This window comes from Pteropus medius, unplaced genomic scaffold (assembly GCF_902729225.1).
Source record: "Pteropus medius unplaced genomic scaffold, Ma_sr-lr_union100, whole genome shotgun sequence".
Classification (NCBI taxonomy): Eukaryota; Metazoa; Chordata; class Mammalia; order Chiroptera; family Pteropodidae; genus Pteropus; species Pteropus medius.
In genome coordinates, this window is record NW_024344378.1 from 23,951,529 (window position 1) to 23,972,007 (window position 20,479).

The 20,479-nt window shown below is 39.0% G+C and overlaps 1 protein-coding gene across 3 annotated transcripts in view; it reads right to left on the minus strand.

The window, feature by feature from the left end:
* Positions 1-20,479, minus strand: part of ENTPD1 (ectonucleoside triphosphate diphosphohydrolase 1) — an 80,285-nt gene that overhangs the window by 42,242 nt on the left and 17,564 nt on the right. Inside the window, exon 1 of one of the 3 annotated variants that reach the window (XM_039871662.1) lies at positions 7,855-7,909. The exons of 1 other annotated variant lie outside the window; for it this stretch is intronic. In XM_039871662.1, coding sequence (XP_039727596.1) covers positions 7,855-7,858 — 4 coding nt within the window. In that variant the 5' untranslated portion in view covers positions 7,859-7,909. Of the gene's footprint in view, positions 1-7,120; positions 7,125-7,854; positions 7,910-20,479 lie in introns of those variants that run through there. One more of the 3 variants, XM_039871663.1, reaches the window with a different exon arrangement.

Here is a 20,479-nt window from a genome sequence, read left to right on the forward strand (position 1 = left end):
GGACTCAAGTATGATATTTCCTGAAATTTCTTTCTCCATAGTGATAAAAGATGCCCCTCTAAGATAATCAAAGTAACTGCCCCCACTATGACTTGATGTTCGCCAAACTATCTTGCCATGATTTTCTACTGGGGAAAAAAAATGAGCTGATCATTGTTAAACAATAAGTGGATATTGACCTATTTTTAGCATGTTTGGTTTCACAGGATTCTCATTCTTTTTATTCCACAAGGTGAAATAGATTGTCTTTCTCTATGAGACACAGGCTGCTTATAGAATACAGATGCGATGCAGAACCCGTAGGAACGTGTATAGCACAATCTGTGTACTTCTTGCTCACAGCCAGTCTGCTTTCTTATTTGCTCAGACTCAGCAAGGTAGGAGGGGTGCAGCAAGACAAGGAAGCAGACTCGAAGGGCCAAAGCCGACAAGAGTGATTCCATATGCTTTTTCTTTTTGGAATTACAATAATGTTCTGAGTGGAGGGGAAAAGTATCCATTTCAGCAAAAGCTCAGGATACCCAAACTAAGAAGCATTCATTATGGTACTTGGAAATGATGGCTAAAATATATAAAATTCTTTGTAGAAATTCCTACAAACCCAAAGACTCTGAAGAACACATGATTTGAAAAGGAAATTTTTCCTCCATCTTGTGGGTAGTCTTTGTTGCCTACAACTGACCTCTGGGAATGAGGCATTGGTAGACCCACCTTTAGAGATGGGATAATTAACTTGAATAATGAAGACACTATAGGGCCCACCCTCTCTACCTATTCTCTCAGGACTACGTGGGAAAAGGATACTTCCCCTCTTCTTAAAGCTTTATATGGTGCTGGTATGTTCTTTCCACTTTTCTCACCTTCGGCTCTCTCTCTCAGCATACTAAGTGAGCTGATCCATGCCACACCAGTTCTTAGGATTTGACTTCCTTTAACTTATTTTCTTTCCTTGTACCCTGTGCATTCCTAAACTCCACCTCCCCACAACCCATTCACTCTTTGATTTGCCACTGGTAGCTTCTGTCCCCACCATTCCACTAAAGTCACTCACACAAATATCCAATGGGTGCTTTTCAGTGTTTACACTTCCTGTAGAATTTGACACTGTTAACTTCTTACTACATGAACTCTCTCCTTTCTTGGCTCCCATGACACTAGTCCTCCTACTTCTCTGACCTTTACTTTGCTGGCTCCTCTTTCTCCTCATACTCTTTAAATAGGGATATCTCAATGTTCCACTTTGGAACCTTGGCTCATCGCACTTCATAGACATAAACCCAGCTGAATGGTGATGACTCTCAGATTTGTATCTCTACTCTAGGACTTTCTCTTGAGCTCCCAATCTATAATTCTAGTCACCCACTGGATATATGTGCTTTGATGTTCTACAGCCAAACTCACCCTGTCTAAAACTTAATGTTCTTTCTCACTCTAATTTTTCTGTATAATCTTCTCAATGAAGGTCACTCCCATGCTCCCAGTTTTCCTAGACTCCATCTTCCTCCAATCAAACTCTCAGTTTTGTTGATTCTACCCACTAGGTATTTCTCAAACCTATTTGTTCATCTCTTTATTTCTTGCCTGTACTCCTATAATAGCTTCTGTAGAAGCCTACCCATATCTAGGCTCTTTCCTCTCCAATCTATCTTCTACTTTGAAGATGACATGATCAACATAACAATGCAAACCTGATTATGCAACCCAACCAGTGTGAACTTCTTCAATTATTCCCATGTGTCTCCAAATAAAAGTGAAACTCTTTCACAATAATTTTAAGGCCATACCCCACACAATCCAGGTATAGTTCAAGGTGTTAGTCTCCAAACTGCCCCCTTTTTCATATCTTCGCACCTTATACAATGTTCCTGCTTCTTCCTTCTACCGTAAACACTCATTTCCTCTCTTCTTTAGCTAGCTAACTCGAACTTATGAGGAAATGAGTCTGAGGATCATCAGTTTATGTGTCACCACTTCTAGAAAGTCTTCTGGAAAGTCTCTTGCCCTTCCTCTAATAATGAATTAAGTACTCTTCCTTTGCATCTGTCTCACAGTACCCCTCCCACGATACTATAACGGCCTTTCATCTGGGTCAATCTCCTCTGCGAGACTGAGCACTTTGAGAACAGAGTGTACCTTTTAGATCTCCAGAAATCATCAAAGGGCCTGGTCTATATCAGTATTCCATATGTCAGTTGAATAAACGAATGGATAAGATTGATTTTAATTTTTAGTATGCAATGTTTTCCATCAAGAAAAGCGGGGGGGGGCACTTATTTGATTATTACAAATGCATTTTAACTTCTCAACTCCATTGTTCTATTTTTAGTGAGCTGTCAGGAAACCTCAACTTCAGTTTGCATTGTAAGAAGCAAGAGAACAGATGTCTAGGCAGTAAATCCCTGATCTGGATCCCAGAGCTTAGTCATAAACTCCATGGAATATTTTCTCACTGAATTACCAAAAACAATAGACTCAGTGATATAATATAAGGGACTACACATTCAATCCTTTCTAAGCAAGCGTGGTTAACTCTGCATTGTCTCTGAAAATGAGTCACTCTAATTAAAGAGAAGAGTATGCTTAGGTAATAATGCATCTCCTTATTTATGACTATGTAATGATCCTATAGGATGGAATCTCAACCCTGCCTTTTACTAGCTGTGTAACTTAGACAAGTACTTAACCTTTCTAAATCTTCATTTTCTAGACTGAAATTTTAGAAAACATTCATTACTTACCTTAGAAAGTTGATGTGACGACATAGTGAGCTCTGTATGAAAAGGATGATTTGAGAGACTCCAACTGGCCCCTTGGCCTCAGTAACATCCATTGCTCAGTGAAGATCTCTACCTCCCATCCAGCTGTGACACCACGAATGATGGCATCATCCTCCATATTCCTTTCTCACCCTTGCCCTTCACATCTAAGCAACCCACTCATTCAACAAATGTTACTGAGACCTGTGTCAAGTCCTGAGATTCTACCTCCCAAAGATTCTGATGCCCACCCATCCCCCTCCACCATACTGTCCCCTTCTTAGTCCAACTACCACCACCTTCCACAGCTGGCCCCTAAATGGTCTCCCTGAGTCCACTCTTGCCTCGTAACAATTTGCTTTCCACACTGCAGCCAGATGTGATCTTTTCAAAGTATCTATATGATCATATCAACCACTCATTACTTAGAAACACTTCATAGCTTCCCACTGCTTTAGAGTAAAGGTCAAAATCAAGAGGTCTCACATGTCCTGCCCCTTCCCAGGTTTCCAGCCCCTTATCTTCACCCTCCCCTCATTCTTTTCACATTTCACAACTATTTTTTTCACTTTTTTGGATCTGTGATTCTTCACCACATAACTCCAAGAAAGTAAAACTGTAGCAGCCAAATCATCTTTTTAAAGGAGAGCTTCCTTTCAGCCCTCACTTCACCAGAGTAAATTTTTTACTCTGCCTAGAACATCCTCCTCCCACTCCCTTTGCTTAGCTATTTTCTTCTCAGTCTTCAGATCCCAGCTGAAAAGTCACTTCCTTAAGGATGCCTCAGAGACCCCTTCCATGAACTCACACCAACTGACATTTTTGATAGCACTCTAAACTTTTTCTTCGTATCACTTAAAGCTATTGTAATTATCTACATACTTAAGTCTTCCACTACACAAGTCATTTTCAATTCTGGCTGCACAAAGTTCACTGAGAACTTTGTGAAAATATCAACTCCAGAGTCCCACCCTAGAATAATTAAGTCAGAATCACTAAAGTGGGAGGCCTGGGCATTGCTATTTTTCAATGGCTCCCTGGTGAATCTACTGTGCAGCCAAGGTTGGGAACCTCTGGTCAGAGGACAAGGACCATATCTGCTTACCCACAACTTTATCCCTAGTGCCAAGCACACAGCACTGTCAGCGCTCAGTAGGCAATAAATGGTAACCATAGTTATGATCATTGTTGTTGTTATGGTCGATATGGTGATGATTAAGATTATAACTTTTTTCACATTTTTGGCATCTGTTATTTCAAGAAAATAAAATTTTAACAGCCAAATCTTCTTAAAATTCAGCAAGTTTCTAGTTTCCTTTTGATGTAGAGCTTCAATTAAGGACCAGCCAGAACCTAGTAGACATAATGTTTTCCCAACAAGCCACATCTCCAAGGTGAAACAAAATACAGCATATTAAAAAATTCAATTCATAGCATACAATTTCTTTTTATATAGATATATATTAGTATTTATAGTCATTTGAATAGTGTCTTCCTAATTTTGTAATGACATCACTTAATTAGACTGGCCAATGCTTCCTCATTCTGATTCTATTTGATTTTACTCTTCTGTTACAGTTTTTCTCTCCTGTCGCTTTACCTATTTTACTAAGCACATGTCAACCCCACTCCTCACCTTGGCTCAGTGGTTAGGACTGAAGTTTCTTTGGCTTGCAGTTGTCCCGTTCAGCCCTGTGTCCGAGGGCAGACTCAGGAGAACCTTTGGAGAACCTTCTAAAGACGTAGTTTCTGCAATCCAGCTCAAGCATAAACCTGCTTGGAATCACACGGAGGGCTTGGTAAAAACTGCTGGGCCCCAACCTCAGAGTTCCTAGTTCTGTGTGTCTGGGGTGAGGCCAGAGCATTACAAGTTGCCAGGTAATGCTGCTGCTGCTGCTGGTTCACGGACCACACTTTGAAAACTACTGCTTCAATTCAAAATGCAATGTAGCTACCCCTAATCAATGACTGATTATTTAAAAAATAGAGGGAGAAGAGCAGTTTTGAGGCCTTTTAGGGGTACCTGGTGAAGATTACCCGATTTATTCTTTATATTTAAAGAAGTATCTCACCAATACTTCTCTTTTTAAAAAAAGATTGCAAAGATATTTGGGGGCAGCATACCTAACAGTTCCAAAGAGGCAGTTCCCTCAGCCACCTGTACCTGACTTTTTAAAGGCAGCCCTTGCTCACTACCCCTGAAGCCAGCCGGCTTTGTGAAGTCACCTTGAGAATTGTTTAACACAATGGTCAGAGGGGGATTAAAACATCAGGGAAAGAATTGCTAAACAGCAATTCAAAGAAACAAGCTTCAAAATCACTTTAGGAGGTTTCAGCCAGAGTTGGGAAAGAGAGGTAGGATAAGGAATTCCAAGTCACCCCAAAGGAAGCTACTGAGCCCAACACCAGCACCCTGGCAAGATGCCAGGTAAGCAAGCAAGGCACTCTCCCTGGATTAAACAGCTAGAGGGAACATGAATTTTAACCTTTGCAAATGCTCGCGATGCCAATGCAATGCATTCAGGTGTATACACAACACATCTTCGCTCTGCAAGGGGAGTGACCAGGACAATGTTTCCCGTGCTGCCCTCATTTAGAAGTCTGTGGGGCACTCTTAGAAGTAACCAATCTTCCCAGTTTGCCCAGGACCATCAAGATTTTAGTATTTTCTTCAGACCTCCATCTTCTTCAGTCACACTCTCTCCCCGTCATACCACTGCCACTCGACCTCATTCCTACCTTCTTTGCAACTATACAGGTGCCATGTGCTCTAAATTGCGTTCTCTCCTGGTAACCTCTGGTAATTTTAGTGTCGCTTAAATGTCTTTCTTCTCTGAGCTCAATCTTATGTCTGACTTCACTGTCACGTTCAGGCCTTCTGCCATTCCAACTTTTTAAATACCCCATGAAAGTGACATGTGTTTTTCAGATTTAAAAAAATCTCAAATTTGAAAGGATTCTTAAAGATCATGTATTCCAAGTTTCCCAGCCCTGACTACGTAGGATAATCACCTGGGACTTTTCCCAGTCCTACCCAGAGCAATGGCGTTAGAATTTCTGGGGACAGGGCCCAAGCACTGGTCATTTTTAAAGCCCTTCTGTGATTCTAATGTACAGATAAGCTTTCTGAGTTCTTCCAAGTGGCAAATCCACTTTTACAGACTTCTTAGGTATTTAACCTCTGTAGTAAACTTCTCTATTGATGGGGACAGAGGAGCATGTTCATGTAGTCTGGGCCATTGCCAGATATCTGTAATTACTAGGAAGCTCTTATGCCCAAGATTTTGTTTCATTCTAACTTTTACTCACTGATCTCAGTTCTAAGCTATGATGCAATGCAGAGTATGTTTACTTCATCATTAAAAACAATTTTTTTCACATCCTTAAAGATAGTCAGTATATAAATCCCATCCTCAAGTTGCCATTCCTTATAGCTAAAGAACCCCAGTTCCATTAATCATTCTTTACATATCATTACTGCCAGATCTAATGTCACCCTTTTACCCTCCACTATATGTCCTCCAGTTTGTTAAGATCCCTCTCAAAACAAACTGCTCTGAACTGAGAATAAAACTGCATATATACTTGAGTTATTACATCCTTGATCTGATAGCTTAACTTTAATTGATGTCGCCTAATATGACTAGTTATTTTACGTACTCATATCGAGAATTGTGGTCTGGTAAAACCTACAGATCTTTTTCATATGAACTATCTCCAAGTCAAGATTCTTACTCTATGTGTACCATTTAAATGTAACCTTATGGTCTCAGCCCATCTTTCCAGCTTGATGATACTTGATTCTTTTATGTGTTGTTGGCAAATTTGCTAAGCATGCTTTCTATGTCTTCATCCAAATCATATAAGACTGGGAAAAGGACAGAATCTTGAGGTATATTCCCCTATAACCTTTCTTCAAGGTGGATTTAAAATCATTTGTCGACATGATTTAGCCATAATTCATGCTAATATTAATTCTCTCAGTTCATTCTTATCCAGCCCATATTTCCCCAACTCATCTTTAAGCATATCATGAAATACTTTGTTATACATCTTTCTTATACTGAAGTACTTACAAGTAAAATGATATAAAATCTGTGATTTGCTTTAAAATATTCCAATACCAACAACGAAAAGACTTGGTGGAGGAGAAAGTGATAGAGGAAACAAAAACTCAGAATACTGATAACTGTCGAAGATGGGTAATGGGTATATCGAGATTTATTACATTATTCTCTTCCTTTTGTTTTTGTTAGAAATTTTCGGTAACTAAAAAATTTTGTGAACCTCTTGCTAAAATAAAATATACTATTCCTATGAATTTGAGAGGCTGCCAAAATTTATTAACTCTAGCACCCTCCTACACATCTTCCAAGTTGGGGTAATTTGATATACCTTGATATAGCAGATCCATGCCAGCTTCAAGTGATTGGAGCTTTCTTTCCTATGTGCTAACAAATTTTCCATATTTATTTTAAGATTTTGCCAAGAATCAACCTCATGTAGAGTTTCCCAAATCTATCCTTTACCATATTTTACGATTTAGATTACTAAGAATTTAAAGACCATCGTCTCTGTAAAGTTCTGTAAAGTCATTTAGAAAAGTCAGGGGCTCTCTTAATAACTTCCCATCTGCTTCAATGACTTCTTAATGATGCATGTTTTACTTTGAATTGATTAAGCTGCATTTTTCTAGACTGAAGCAAAAAAGTTCACAGATTCCATTTCCTTTGCATAATCTATTATCATTGTACATCCCTCTTCCTGTTCATATTCTTGCACTGAACCATAACCAAAATAACATTTTTTTGTTATCTTTAGCATTTTTTCCTACACGTCTCATCTCCCATTGTCTAAACATTCTTCTCAATAACTTGCCATCTTTTTTTTTTCTATCGTACAAATCCTTAGGGAAAACCTTCTTATTTTATAAAAGTCATGGTCATCCTATTGTCTAAACTTTCTTCTCAATAACTTGCCATCTTTTTTTTCTCTATCGTACAAATCCTTAGGGAAAACCTTCTTATTTTATAAAAGTCATGGTCATCATAGAAATTTTTAGAAAATGAAGAAATATATAAAAGAAAATTAAACTCACCCATAATTTCTGAGCTCCTTATCAAAGTTCCTCTGGTCAAGTAAGTGCTTTCTTTCACTTTTCTTACCCATTAAGATTACTTATAATTACATAATCATATTTCTCAATTAGTTGGTTATTTTATTCTTAGGGGTTGTTTTTTTTTTGAGCCATATTCTTTAGGAAATCTGACCATGAGATCTCATCTATCATCTTTCTGATTTTTTTTTTAATCTGCCTACTTAAAAATTGAGATCATAGGTCTAGTTGTCTTACATTTCTTCCTTTAGGGTTATTAAGTACCTAAATAAACCACTTTCTTAACCACAACTTTCTTTTGAGTCAGAATGAAATCAAGGAAGAAAGGCACTAATATTTTCCTCTAGTTTGCAAAAAGTATCTGAAAGAAAAATCAAGAATTTTTCACATGTTCTACTTTTGGAAAATTAGATTTCCAGTAAATATCTAGATAAAGTACAGGGTTTCACAACTTCATAATTAAAATCGGTTAGAGTGGGGACAATGGAGGAAAGTGTTGCCAACATCTATTGTGACCTTCTTCGTGCCAGGCACTGTTCTAGACACTACGCTTTTTTTTTTCATTTAATACTCATAAAGGTCCTTAATACTCATAAGTTAAGTATTGTTTTAGTCCCTGTTTTACAGATAAGAAAAATGCAAATTACATAGGTTAAGCAACTTCCTAAAGACCAAGGTGGTAGAATATCTTCAAAATACTAATAATTTGCATATCCAGTGTACAAAGCTCTCTTTTACTTGAAAAACTCCATTGGAAGTCTATTTTGCTTTTTATCCTTGCTTTGCAAATTGTAAGAGAAATACTTCACCCAAAGCCTCCACTTGACTGGTGTAGTTTAACTTCTCATAAAACAATGTCCTTTTCACTCTCCCTCCTTTGTATTATTACCCAAAGCACTACATAGAGCTGCCAATCTTATGCTTCTGTATTTTCATAAGACAAACAATATCTTTACCATTCCCGCCCTCTCCTAAAACATCTATGTCTTTGACCAAGAAATAGAGTTCATTTTCCTTGATTAATTAGGAGGCCCATCCTGCTAAGTTTTTTGTGACACATAGAGCTTCATGTTTATGTAAAATAAAAGTAGCATATCTATTTCAATAGGTTAAACTTTGATTTGAAAAAAAAATGAAGATGGTCAAAATGAAGCTTGGAATACTAAACTGATCAAATTTCCTGAAAAGTTGTATCAATGAATCACAGATTTACTCTTCTTATTTCTCTCTCAGCTCTTTTTCTGGAAATTAATAGTTTATCATGCTTCACATTGGAAGGCACAAAGTCCATAGCCCAGTACTTTTCAGTGCATCATTCTAACGTTGGTAGCTCATTACCTAAATCGAAAAACCAAAGCAAAACAAAACCCAGAGGTTACTAGATCTGGGATCTTGAGTAAGTCACATTCTCAGCCTTTGTTTCCTTGACTGTAAAATGTGGATTAATGGTAATACCTATTTGACAAGGATTAAATTAAATTAAATAATGTATAAGAGACTGCCATATGAACTATAAATTCAATGATTATGATGCTTACGATAAAGATGATTATAGGTCACAAGACCATAACTTTATAATCAATATATAAAATCAGATATGCAAATGTGTAATACCCAAGTAACCAGAAACTTTTTATATCTGTAAATGGTGTTGAAAATTTTTAAATTTCCCAAATTTCCAGGGTTTCTCTTTTTTCTCATGATAGAAAAAGCTAGAGTAGATGAGAAGATTCTTGTCACTTTAGCATTTGCTGGTACTTTTCCTCATTGGAATTTCTGTTTTAGGAGCCAGCTTTTGCTGTTGATAGTAGATATTTGGGAGTCAAAATGTAGGACTGAGCCTGGCTTGGTGGGCACTTGTCCTGGGTTGCCCTCTTCCCTGGAAGCAATGTTAGCCCCAAGTTATAGAAAGAGGGTTTACCTTCTCAAGCAAAGAAGGGGGATAAAGTAGGGAGGCTAGAGAAACCCACACTTCCTTCTTCCCCCGCTGATCCTGCTCCCTCCTCCGGGCTTGTCTTTCAGGGCAGTATGGAAGTCCTTGGCCTTGAATTGCCCTCTATCCTCCGTTGCTTCTCACTCTACTAATTTCCAATTTGGGGGAGTTAAAAAAGAAATACTTCTGGTGGCCTTAAAAGTTGTGTGGGTTTTTTGCACCTTAGAGTGAATTGTTGAGATGGATTGTGTTCCCCAAACCTGGCTGTGGCAAAGTTGAACAGAAAGAATAGGAGTTTGGAGGCAGTATAGGAAGGGGAGGGGTAAACCACCCCTTGGGATGGTTGGGGAGCAAAGGGCTTTAGGCAGCACCCAGGCACTGGGCATCAGGGCAGGACATAAGGAGTCAGGAGGTAGAAGAAAAGCTTAGAAATGAGGTCCTCAGATAACACATCTACTTCACCAGCACCCAGTTTTACCAAGTACCCACCCTGTCTCCTTCCTACCTTCTCAGAGGAAAAGAGCAGCATCATAGGATTCCAGATAAGAAAATCTCCTGTCATCCTCACAATCATCCTCATCATCATCTGTTATGTGCTTGCTGGGTTACCAGGCACTGTGCTAAGCACTTTGCATACATTATTCATGAAATCCTCACAACACTGACCCCCAGTTTTATGACCCCTAGTTTTCTCAAATGTAATATAGATATCATTAACCCATTTTGTACTTGAGAAAACTGCATGTCGGAAAGTTTAGTAATGTGCTCATGATCACACAAATAGAAAGCACAGAGCTGGAATTTGAACACAAACCTGATTTGGGAAATTCTTTGCTCTTAATGATTAGGAGAAACTGACATTCATTTAACTCTTCTATCTTCCCCACCCCCAACCTACCCCTTTACCCACTTCCTTTAGCCCAGTGTGGACAGGTTGCATAGCCATCTGCTGGAAAATAGTGGTTTCTGCTTCATAAGTTGCTACATTGGGTTTTGTGGCTGATGTTCATGTCCTGTGACCTTATGATCTTGGCCACAAAAGATTGTTCCAGTAACTGCTGCTAAAACCACAGTGTGAGCTGGTCTTGCATTATCTCATTTAATCCTTATAACAAAGTTGTAAACTAAGTACTAATATTAATTTCATTGTACAGATAGGAAAACTGACACTCAGAGAAGATGAGTTACTTGCCTAAGGTAATATAGCTAGAAAGAGGCAGAACTATGATCGGAAGGTTGATTCATTCAAATATTAGAACACTCTGCTCTACCTACTTTTTTCGAGACATCAATAGAGTTGGCCTTGAACAAGAAACCCTCTTGAAGGCAATCTGTGACAACTGAGGGAAGTTGTCCAGCCACTGCAGCAGGAGATGCAGAGCTGAGTTTTGACAATGAAAGATCAGAGGGGGTGACTTCTACAGTGGCTGTCCGGTCATGTGAGCTGGTACTATGCCCTCATCAAAGGGGCTCCCACTCCAGCTGATACACAGCAATAGAAACTGCCACCTGTGTTTCCTGACTTTTCCATGTGGGCCCGTCAATCCCTATCACCTTAAGTAATAGAACCCACCTTATAACTTGTGTCTCACACATATACACTCCCTTAGGCTTAAACTCCCTGCAACATACCCCTCCAGATTTTGGCCTGATGGAAAAGAGTGATAAGAGCTTAGAGCCTTACAGACCCTGATGCTTGAATCCTACTCCTAACCTAGCCTCCAGCTTTACTTCCTCCCCCAATAAGTAACTCTCTTCCTTCCTTCTTCACTGGCTGCCAGCTCCAAAGGAAGGAACACTGAAGCCCAAAGCGCTTTCCAACAGGCCCTAAATATATATCAAACATTGCTTGGGAAAACAGCAAGTCAGATGTGGTTTGCAACTCAGAAGGCCATACAAGTATTGACCTCTAAATTTCCACTTCTCAGGCCCACCAATGTCTTGGGGTAATGGGAGAACAAAGCCAGAGCCTTTTTCCAGGCCTCTACATCCTGCAGCTAGCCCCACTCTCTATACAAGATATCAGAGCTCATAGGAGTCCCAACGTCTCTGAGGTTAGCCAGGGCAAAGAGCTGCTGGTGAGAGTCAGTGCTGGAAATATTGGCAGCAAGCCATAAAGATATTTTTAGTGCTCCCATAAAGTCTATATTCTAAGGAACTTTTATTCGTGAGCAGCTGGTACTGTATCTTTAGATGTCACACATGATGGGCTATTCCAAGAAAGATCCAGAAACACAAAAAGCTAGATTTCCTGGCTTCACTGTTTCCTTCCTCTGATACCTACCGTCTTACAGACAATTTGGCAAATGGCCACATTGCTACCTTAATCTTTCCTATCTATAAAAAAAAAAAAAGAAAAAAATACTGAACAAGAAGGTCACTTGGTTATATAAAGAGTCCCACCACATTCCTCCCTCAGGAAGGCAGGATACAGTAATCAAAAACAGACAAAGAAAACATTTGACTTGGAACCTATATTTTTACATACATCTTCTACCTCTTTCCACCCTTCTTTCCGGAGCCTCCTGTTGTTCTGTTAGTCACCAAATTGTTTCATCTCCAAATCTGTTCCTCCTTCCCATAATCAGTAATATCTAGAAGCTGAGTTCCCAAGACAACCACAAATATTTGTTATTCTTTCTGCCATGTGACTTGCCCTAAAAATAAACTCAGATATTTTTCCTACCATCAAAATCCTAGGAGGAATATAAATGGACACTGGTTTTTTTAATGCATACCTGTGAAATAGAGAAGGTGTAATGTCAGTTGGGCAAAGTTTAGCAGTATACTGCAAAAGTCTTAAAATTTAAGATAATATAAAAATGGGGATGTTAGATTATTCTATTTTTAAAATGGGACAAGCAAAAGAAGGCTTTGGGAAAATGGATTAGAATAAGCAGATACACATATGTTCACATGCACCCAAACAGCAGAATTTGTTTTCCTTTTTAGAAAGGGAGTAGCAAAGGAAAGAGTGCACATTTGCTCTGAGGTCTAGTCAAGATTTAGCCTCTTTCCTTTGAAATGCCCCCTCGATGCGCCAGCCAAGAACTCCGAGAGACCTCCATTTGAAGCTGACAGTACTTCCAATTAACAAACAAGATTTGCTTTCTTTTCTCATGTGAATCTGGTGTGGATGACCTTTCAGACATCATGGATAAATTCCTCATTGGAATGACCCCACTATACAAATCATAGTGAATTAGGGAGTTTCCAAATTAAACAGGGTCCAGCAAATGGCAACGGCAATAGTGATGCTCGTACAGCTGAAACTTGTTGGATTTTTTTAACCAATGTCACCATTAAAAAAATGATTAGTTAAAAAAAATAGTGATGCCCATAAAACTTTACATTTTGATAGCCTCAACAATAGTTTGCAAACACAGTTATGTCTACTCTCTTTTTTAATCCTCAAAGAAACTCCCTAGGACAACGGAAGATACACATACACACATATACATAATCCTACTTTGCAGGTATGTGACAGCTTAAGCTACACACCAAGAGAACTTGCCCAACCTGTATGTGGCTGGTTGTACAATTCAACCAATGCTTTCCATTTTTAGCCCCATGTCTTTTTTATCCTAGATGCTCTCTGCATCTCCACCTGACCATCCCTATCAACCTCTATGTCACCTTCTCACTCTCATCCAAGAATCCTGAAACCAATAGGACTTGTGATCTAGAAGACCAGGAGTTTAAAAAGCAGCTTTAGAGCTTTTAGAAGATCAATTCAGAAATAGATAAAATAATGGCAAGACTGCGGAGGAAAAAAAAAAAAACAAGCAGGAAGAACTGAGATGAACTAATGCAAGATAGTTACTAAGGCAACGGAGGACATTCTCTTCTTCCTCCTTCACATCCTCCCTGCTCATTACTGTCCTAAGACCCAGGACTTCCTCAAATGGGCCTATAATAACCACTTCCTCCAACACTAGATAGTCTCTTAAAACACTTTGGCTAAATTTCCTATTGACGAGGGGAAAGTTTTTAAATTTTTCTTGAAACTGCCATATTGGTACCACTCACCTTCATGTCACTACCTTCTTTGACACATGTTCCTTATTCGACATGGTTTCTGGATCTTTCCCCATTCTGGACACACTCACTCACACAGTCTGTCAAAATCTCACTTCTAACGTGATGCAGAAAGGAAATGTACCACCCAAAAAGGGTTGTTTCAGGGATAAATGAAGTAATGAAAGTCAAGCTCTTATCACAGGGCCTGGCACAGCCTGAGTCTTTTATGGATCCTCTGAAAATCAGTGCCTTCATGGAGCTATCTCTGCAGTATTATCTTCAGTTCAGAGAAGAATGTTTTGAGAGAGACATTAACAACTCAGAAGGCAGAAGCTCCAAAAAGTGAGAAAAGCTCCTACTCACAGAACTTCCATCAGCAATTTGTCTCTCTCTTTGTACCCCTGTCCAGCTTTACCCTGGTCTGGTGAAGACATAATACATTTGTCTCCCGAGGATCAATCTCATCTAATTTCTGGAGTATATTAGCAAACTTCTTCACCCTAGCGGGATGGCATCAGAAAACTCATGATTGCTTCTAGGCCTGGGAGCAAGTGTCCTGGAAGGAATTTAACCTGCCCTTTCAGAGAATTTGGGCAAATTTTCTTAGCCAAATCCATCGCAGAATGTGTAACGGTTTGTCTGGCTACCCAGGTCCTGGTCCTCATTTCATTTCCACCCTCACACTAGAGCCTGACCGCAAATGTTAACCAAATTGGTAGGGGGCTGACTCCCTCTACTGGTTTCAGTTCACTCCTTTTATGTAGGATCTGAAGTCAGTTTCCGGTGTCTCCCTGCTTATTCAGACAAACCTCCTTGTCCAATGACATGGCCACAGATCAAGAATGTATTCCCCAGATGCCCCTGCATCTGGACCCCACACTTCGGATCAAAGCCCTTGAATACAGCCATGACCTGGATCAAATATGAGTTTATTCCTCTCCCTCGGGCATGATGATCTACCCAGGGAAACTTCCTTTTACTCTCTCCCATCTGCAAAGAGCTTCAGGCACATCTCATGTCTACAGATGTTCCATTTAGAACACTGACAGTGAAGAAGGGGAAAAAATTACCAAGAGCAGATATATGAGCTCATAAAACAAAGCAGTCTATTGAAGATTCAGTGTAGGGGCAAATAGGTGTAATAAATTTAATAGACTTAAAAACTTTAATAGCCATTGCTGTTTTATTTCATTCATTCATTCATTCATCCATTCGTTCATTCGTTCATTCGTTCATTCAGTACTTCTTCATAAATTTGTACACCAATTTGAACTACATTTGATTGCCTGGAATGTGCTTGGTACTTGATATATAAATATGAATGAGATCTAATCCTTGTTCTTAACCGTCAAAATTAATGTTTGGAATGTCATCGTCATCACCTGGACCTGTCAAATGAAAGTTTTTATGTCTGGTATGCTCTGTTAAAGAAAAGAGAAAAATGCAGTACACCTTAGTAAATTTTTAAGTATGCATTTTCTATGCCATTTTGTATAAGGGACTTGAGCATTCTCAGATTGTGGGGGTCCTAGCATGAATCCCTTACAGATACCAAGGGACAAGTTAAGTTTTGGGGGAGTCAAAAGTTCCACGTGGATTTTTGATTGCACAGGGGGTCGGCACCCCTATCCCTTGCATTGTTCAAGATAAACTGTATAAGATAATTCCATTTAACAGTATCAGCTATTATTAGCACAAATGTAATGTATGAGCTTCATCTCTATAAGCCTTGAGTCTGGCATTTGTAGGTCTGCATCACACCTCTGGCCTTCCTAGTTATACGGCATTGGCCTTACTTCCTTACCTCTAAAAGGGGGTAACAGTAGTGCTTAGCTCATAAGATTATTGTAAAGCTCAAATGAGATAATATGCGGAAAGTACTTAATATGGTGCCTGGAAAACCCCAGTTTACATTGTATTTTCCTTTTCAAATATGCATATGATAGTTTTTGTTTATGCATGTTACATTAACAAGATCTTTCCATTTTTCCATATCTCCTTAGCACCTCCATTTGGGGTTAATATCTAAAATCAGCTGCAATTGGTATTGGAAAGGAGATTAAAAATAAAAGCAATAACCAACAAAAAGGACAACAAAAAGGAAGTAACAGAAATAAGCAGCCCAGAGTCCTAGAAATTAAAATTGGTAAGAAACTTATTACCACCTATTAAGAAAGATGTTAGAGCACATGAAACTTCCCAAGTTAGAACTAAACCAATTGCAGGACACATTAATAAATGACAGTATCCCATTTAAGTATCAGTCTTTCAAAGCACATTTGTACTCTGTATTAAGTTACAGACACCACACTTAAAGTGAGACTTTGACAGCTGGGAGCTGATTCAAAGCATTCCAACAATGTTAGCCAACTAGAGCTTAACAAAGGGGTGAAATACAATAGGAAAGCCTAGGTCTCTTCAGGCTGGGGAATAACAGACATGGAAGGCTCATAACAATATCCTTTCAACTATCTGAGGGACTATCTTTGAAAGGGGATTGAGATTTGGTCCATCTCTGTGGCCCAGAGGGCAGAACTAGTGCTAATGACAGAGGGAGGATACAAGGAAAGAGAAATAATGTAATTAAATATTAAAAAGATCAGAGCTGTCTAATATAGTAACACAACTATCTCTGGGGGTTGGGGGTGACATAAGAAGAGACTTTAAAGGTTCAACAGAAAATCCAACTTGATCAAGAAGCTGAACTATGAATTGGGCTGGTCCATGATAACTTTTTGAGACATCCATGGTAAGAAAAAGAAACAATGACATACTCTTTAAAACTCGTTAACTATAAAACGAGGATAATAATATCAGCCTGACAAAATTGTGTGAAGATAATAATATGTGAAAAAGTCTTTAATATGAAAGACAGGAATGAAAATAACAGCAACAACAACACAACAGAGGAAACAGAAGACAACCTCAACTACTATTCTCAGAAAGATGAAAAAATATCACATCTGTGAGACCGAGAGAGTATATAGTTCTGTTTAAAGAAACCATCAGAAAATAAAAACAAGCTTTATAATATCTGAAATAAATTTTAACAAATGGGTTAAAAGATAAAGTTGAGGAAAATCCTAGAAGGTAGAGTCAACTGTCAAAGAGTATGGAGAGAAAACAAAAGAAATTAAAATTATTAATATAAGAGAAACAACATCTGACTAAGAGGCTTTCCTGAAAGAGAGAACAGAGAAGATCAAGGGAAGGAAATTATCAAAAAAACCACATGAGAAAATTTTCCAGAACTGAAAGATCTGGGTGGCCACATGAGAGGGACTGAATGCTCAAAACAATAGATGAAAAATTTTAAAAGAATAAGTAAGAAAAGGAGAGGGACAAGAAAGAAAAGATTACTGACTATATGGGAAATTATATTGAAGGATTTGCAAAAAAAAAGCATTACTAATAGAGACACAGAAAACTAAGCAGATGAAGAAATGAGGCCACACTAATGCCAGTAAAAATAAAAAGTCATACAGGAAAAGAAATCTGAGACACAAATGATACTTACTTAGACATGCTAAGTCACTGGCCATTCATTTAACTAAAAATTGTAACATCACTCTATAGAGATGGTACAGAGAGGGCAACCCTGGAAGAAGAAATGTAAGAAAGCAAAGTACTCAGCTACCAAAATAGGAAAATAACAGATAACACCTAAATTATCAGGGTAAGAACAAATACCAGAAGAAATTTTAAAACAATTAAAGGTGGCTACTCTGGAGAATAGGACTTAAGGGGAGACATGAGGCAGAAAGTGAAGGGACTGGCAAATGCAGTTCTTTATTATGTCGTATTAAACTTGAGTTAATTATGTGCCTGTATCACTTTGGTAAAAATTAATACTGACTTTAAAAAAAAAGATTCTGCCAGTCCAACAAATTAAAAAAATTCAGAAGCCACTGAACTAGGTAACTATCAAGGTTTGTTCTGCTTTGAGACTGTTATTTGATTTCCTCATGTCCCTTAGAGCTGTTGTTATGTGCTGGGAAACTTCATTTACAAGGCAGACAAAGAAGAATTGTTAACAATCTTACTATGTTGTTACTCTAAGAGTTCAACGTTTTCAGTTTTCAAACACATATTCTTTCTTTCATCCCAGATAATTTCTTCATTCCAGTTTCATTCTTATTTTTACCTGCTTTTGTTATTTTGAACTTCTTTCTTTCTTTCTTTCTTTCTTTCTTTCTTTCTTTCCTTCCTTCCTTCCTTCCTTCCTTCCCTTCCCCTTCCTTCCTTCCTTCCTTCCTTCCTTCCTTCCTTCTCCTTCTTCCTTTTCCCTTCCTTATTCCTTCCTTCCTTCCTTCCTTTCTTTCTTTCTTTCTTAGTTATTTTTCCTGGGCTATTCATATCTTATTTTTCGATATTCTGTTACAGCATTGGCTTTCAGAAAGCAAGGAGACTTCTTATATTTGTACATTTGTGGGATACAAATACCCAAATTGTATTTGAAAATTAAAAATAATGCTAAAGGGAATTTACTGTTCCACATATTCCTTCTAAACATGCTTAATTTTTTACTAATCAATTAGTTACTTTCCATTTAACATTTAAATTTTTTCATGATGGATTTTTCTAAATAAAATTATTTGCTTTTTTGTGATTGCAAAACTCTGATATACTTACCATTAAAATTTAGAAGATACAATTAGCCTCCTCCCATGACCACATCAAAATTATAACTAAACTGCAGAACAACATCATTGAGAATCAACTGAAGTCTAGCTCAACAGAAGTTCTATAACTAAGGACATACAGAAGAAGCCACAAGAGATTGATATCAGGAGTGGAGACCGGAACAGGCTGGTCCCACACCATGTGTGATGGTTACAAGTGGGGAAAGATATTTCGGTTGTGGAGTGGAGGTCCACCCTAGGAGCAAGGGTTCCCCTAGGAGCGAGGGTCCCAGCCCCACACCAGGCTCCCCAACCCAGGATTCCAGTGCTTGGAAGAGACTCCCCATAACTTCTGGCTGCGAAAACCAGTGGTGATTGTGGCTGAGTGAGACTGAGGGCTGTGGGAGTCCCAGGCACTCCTCTTAAAGGGTTTGTGCATAGACTTACTCACTGATGGACTCACTCACTCTGAGCTCCAGCGCTGCCTGGCTGGGAGGGGGTCAGCGACATATGGAGAGGAACTGAATTGTCTGGCTTCAGGGTGAGGGCCGGAGGGGCAGCTGTCTCCCAGACAGAAGTGCTGACAGAAGCCATTGTTCCTTTGTTGAGCCCTCCCCCAACCCAGCTTGTACACAAAGGTGGCCACCATATCTGAGTCTCCATCAGCCCAGCTAACACTGTTCCCCCTGACTCAGTAATTTCCTGAGACTCCACCTTATCCAACTTGTGAGCCCACCCAAGCTGATTCCAGTGGCTTTTCCATACAAATGGCCTGTCTTGGCTCATGCTGCAGACTTTCCTAAAATCTCTCGAAGATTCACAAACCCAAAACAAGTAGCATCTGACCTTGGCGTGTCCCGTATCTTTTGATAAGCAGCCCCAAGCCCAGAATAGTGGTGCCAGCCTCAGTTCACAGTTTAGGCTCTTCCAAGCATCTCCAAGCCCAGCATAAGTAATCTCCATCTGCAGATCACTTTGTAACTCGTTCTAACTGGTCTCAGGCAGAACATAGGTAGCAGCTGACCCTAGCCAGAAACAAAGCACCTCCCAAGAGATCCCAGAATCAACAGATCCAGTGGCCAGTCAAATCATACCAGAACAACACTCAACCACCTCCACAAATGACACACCTAAAGGATAGACTCAGCAGGCACCAGAGCTCCACTAAAGTGGATCTTGCTCCATAGGATCAGCCCTTGCACAACAGCTCTTCCACTGTATTTATGGCCAATCCTCATAACCAATTTGCCCAAAGGGTCAATCCCTCCCATTGATATGCAAACAGCAATCAAGGCTCAAGTACATTAGGAGGGTACATACAATCTAGATAAGAGATACACCTGGAGCATCCGGCTCAGGTGACCAGGAAGACTGCACCACTGGGCCCTGCAGGACACTTTACCAAGACCAGGAGACATAGCAGCTCTACCTAATACATAGAAAACAAACGCAAGGAGGCAGCAAAAATGAGGCAAAAAAGAAACATATTCCAAATGAAAGAACAGAACAAAGTTCCAGAAAAAGAGCTAAGCAAAATGGAGACAAGCAATCTACCAGATGCAGAGTTCAAAACACTGATTATAAGGATGCTCAATGACCTCAGTAAGAACATCAACAAAAAAATAGAAAACATAAAAATGGAGATAGAAAACATAAAAAATAACCAGCCAGAAATGAAGAACACAATAATTGAAATAAAGAATACATTAGAGGGAATCGACAGTAGATTAGATGAAGCAGAGGATCAAATCAGCAATTTAGAAGATAAGGTAGCAGAAAATACCTAATCAGAACAGCAACAAAAAAAAAGAATACAAAAAAATGAGGATAGTTAAGGGGCCTCTGGAACAGTATCAAGCATACCAACATTTGCATCATAGGGTACCAGAGGAGATGAGCAAGAGAGCAAGGAATCGAAAACTTATTTGAAGAAATAATGACAGAAAACTTCCCTAACCTGGTGAACAAAATAGACATACAAGCCCAGGAAGCACAGAATCCCAAACAAGATGAATCCAAAGAGGCCCACGCC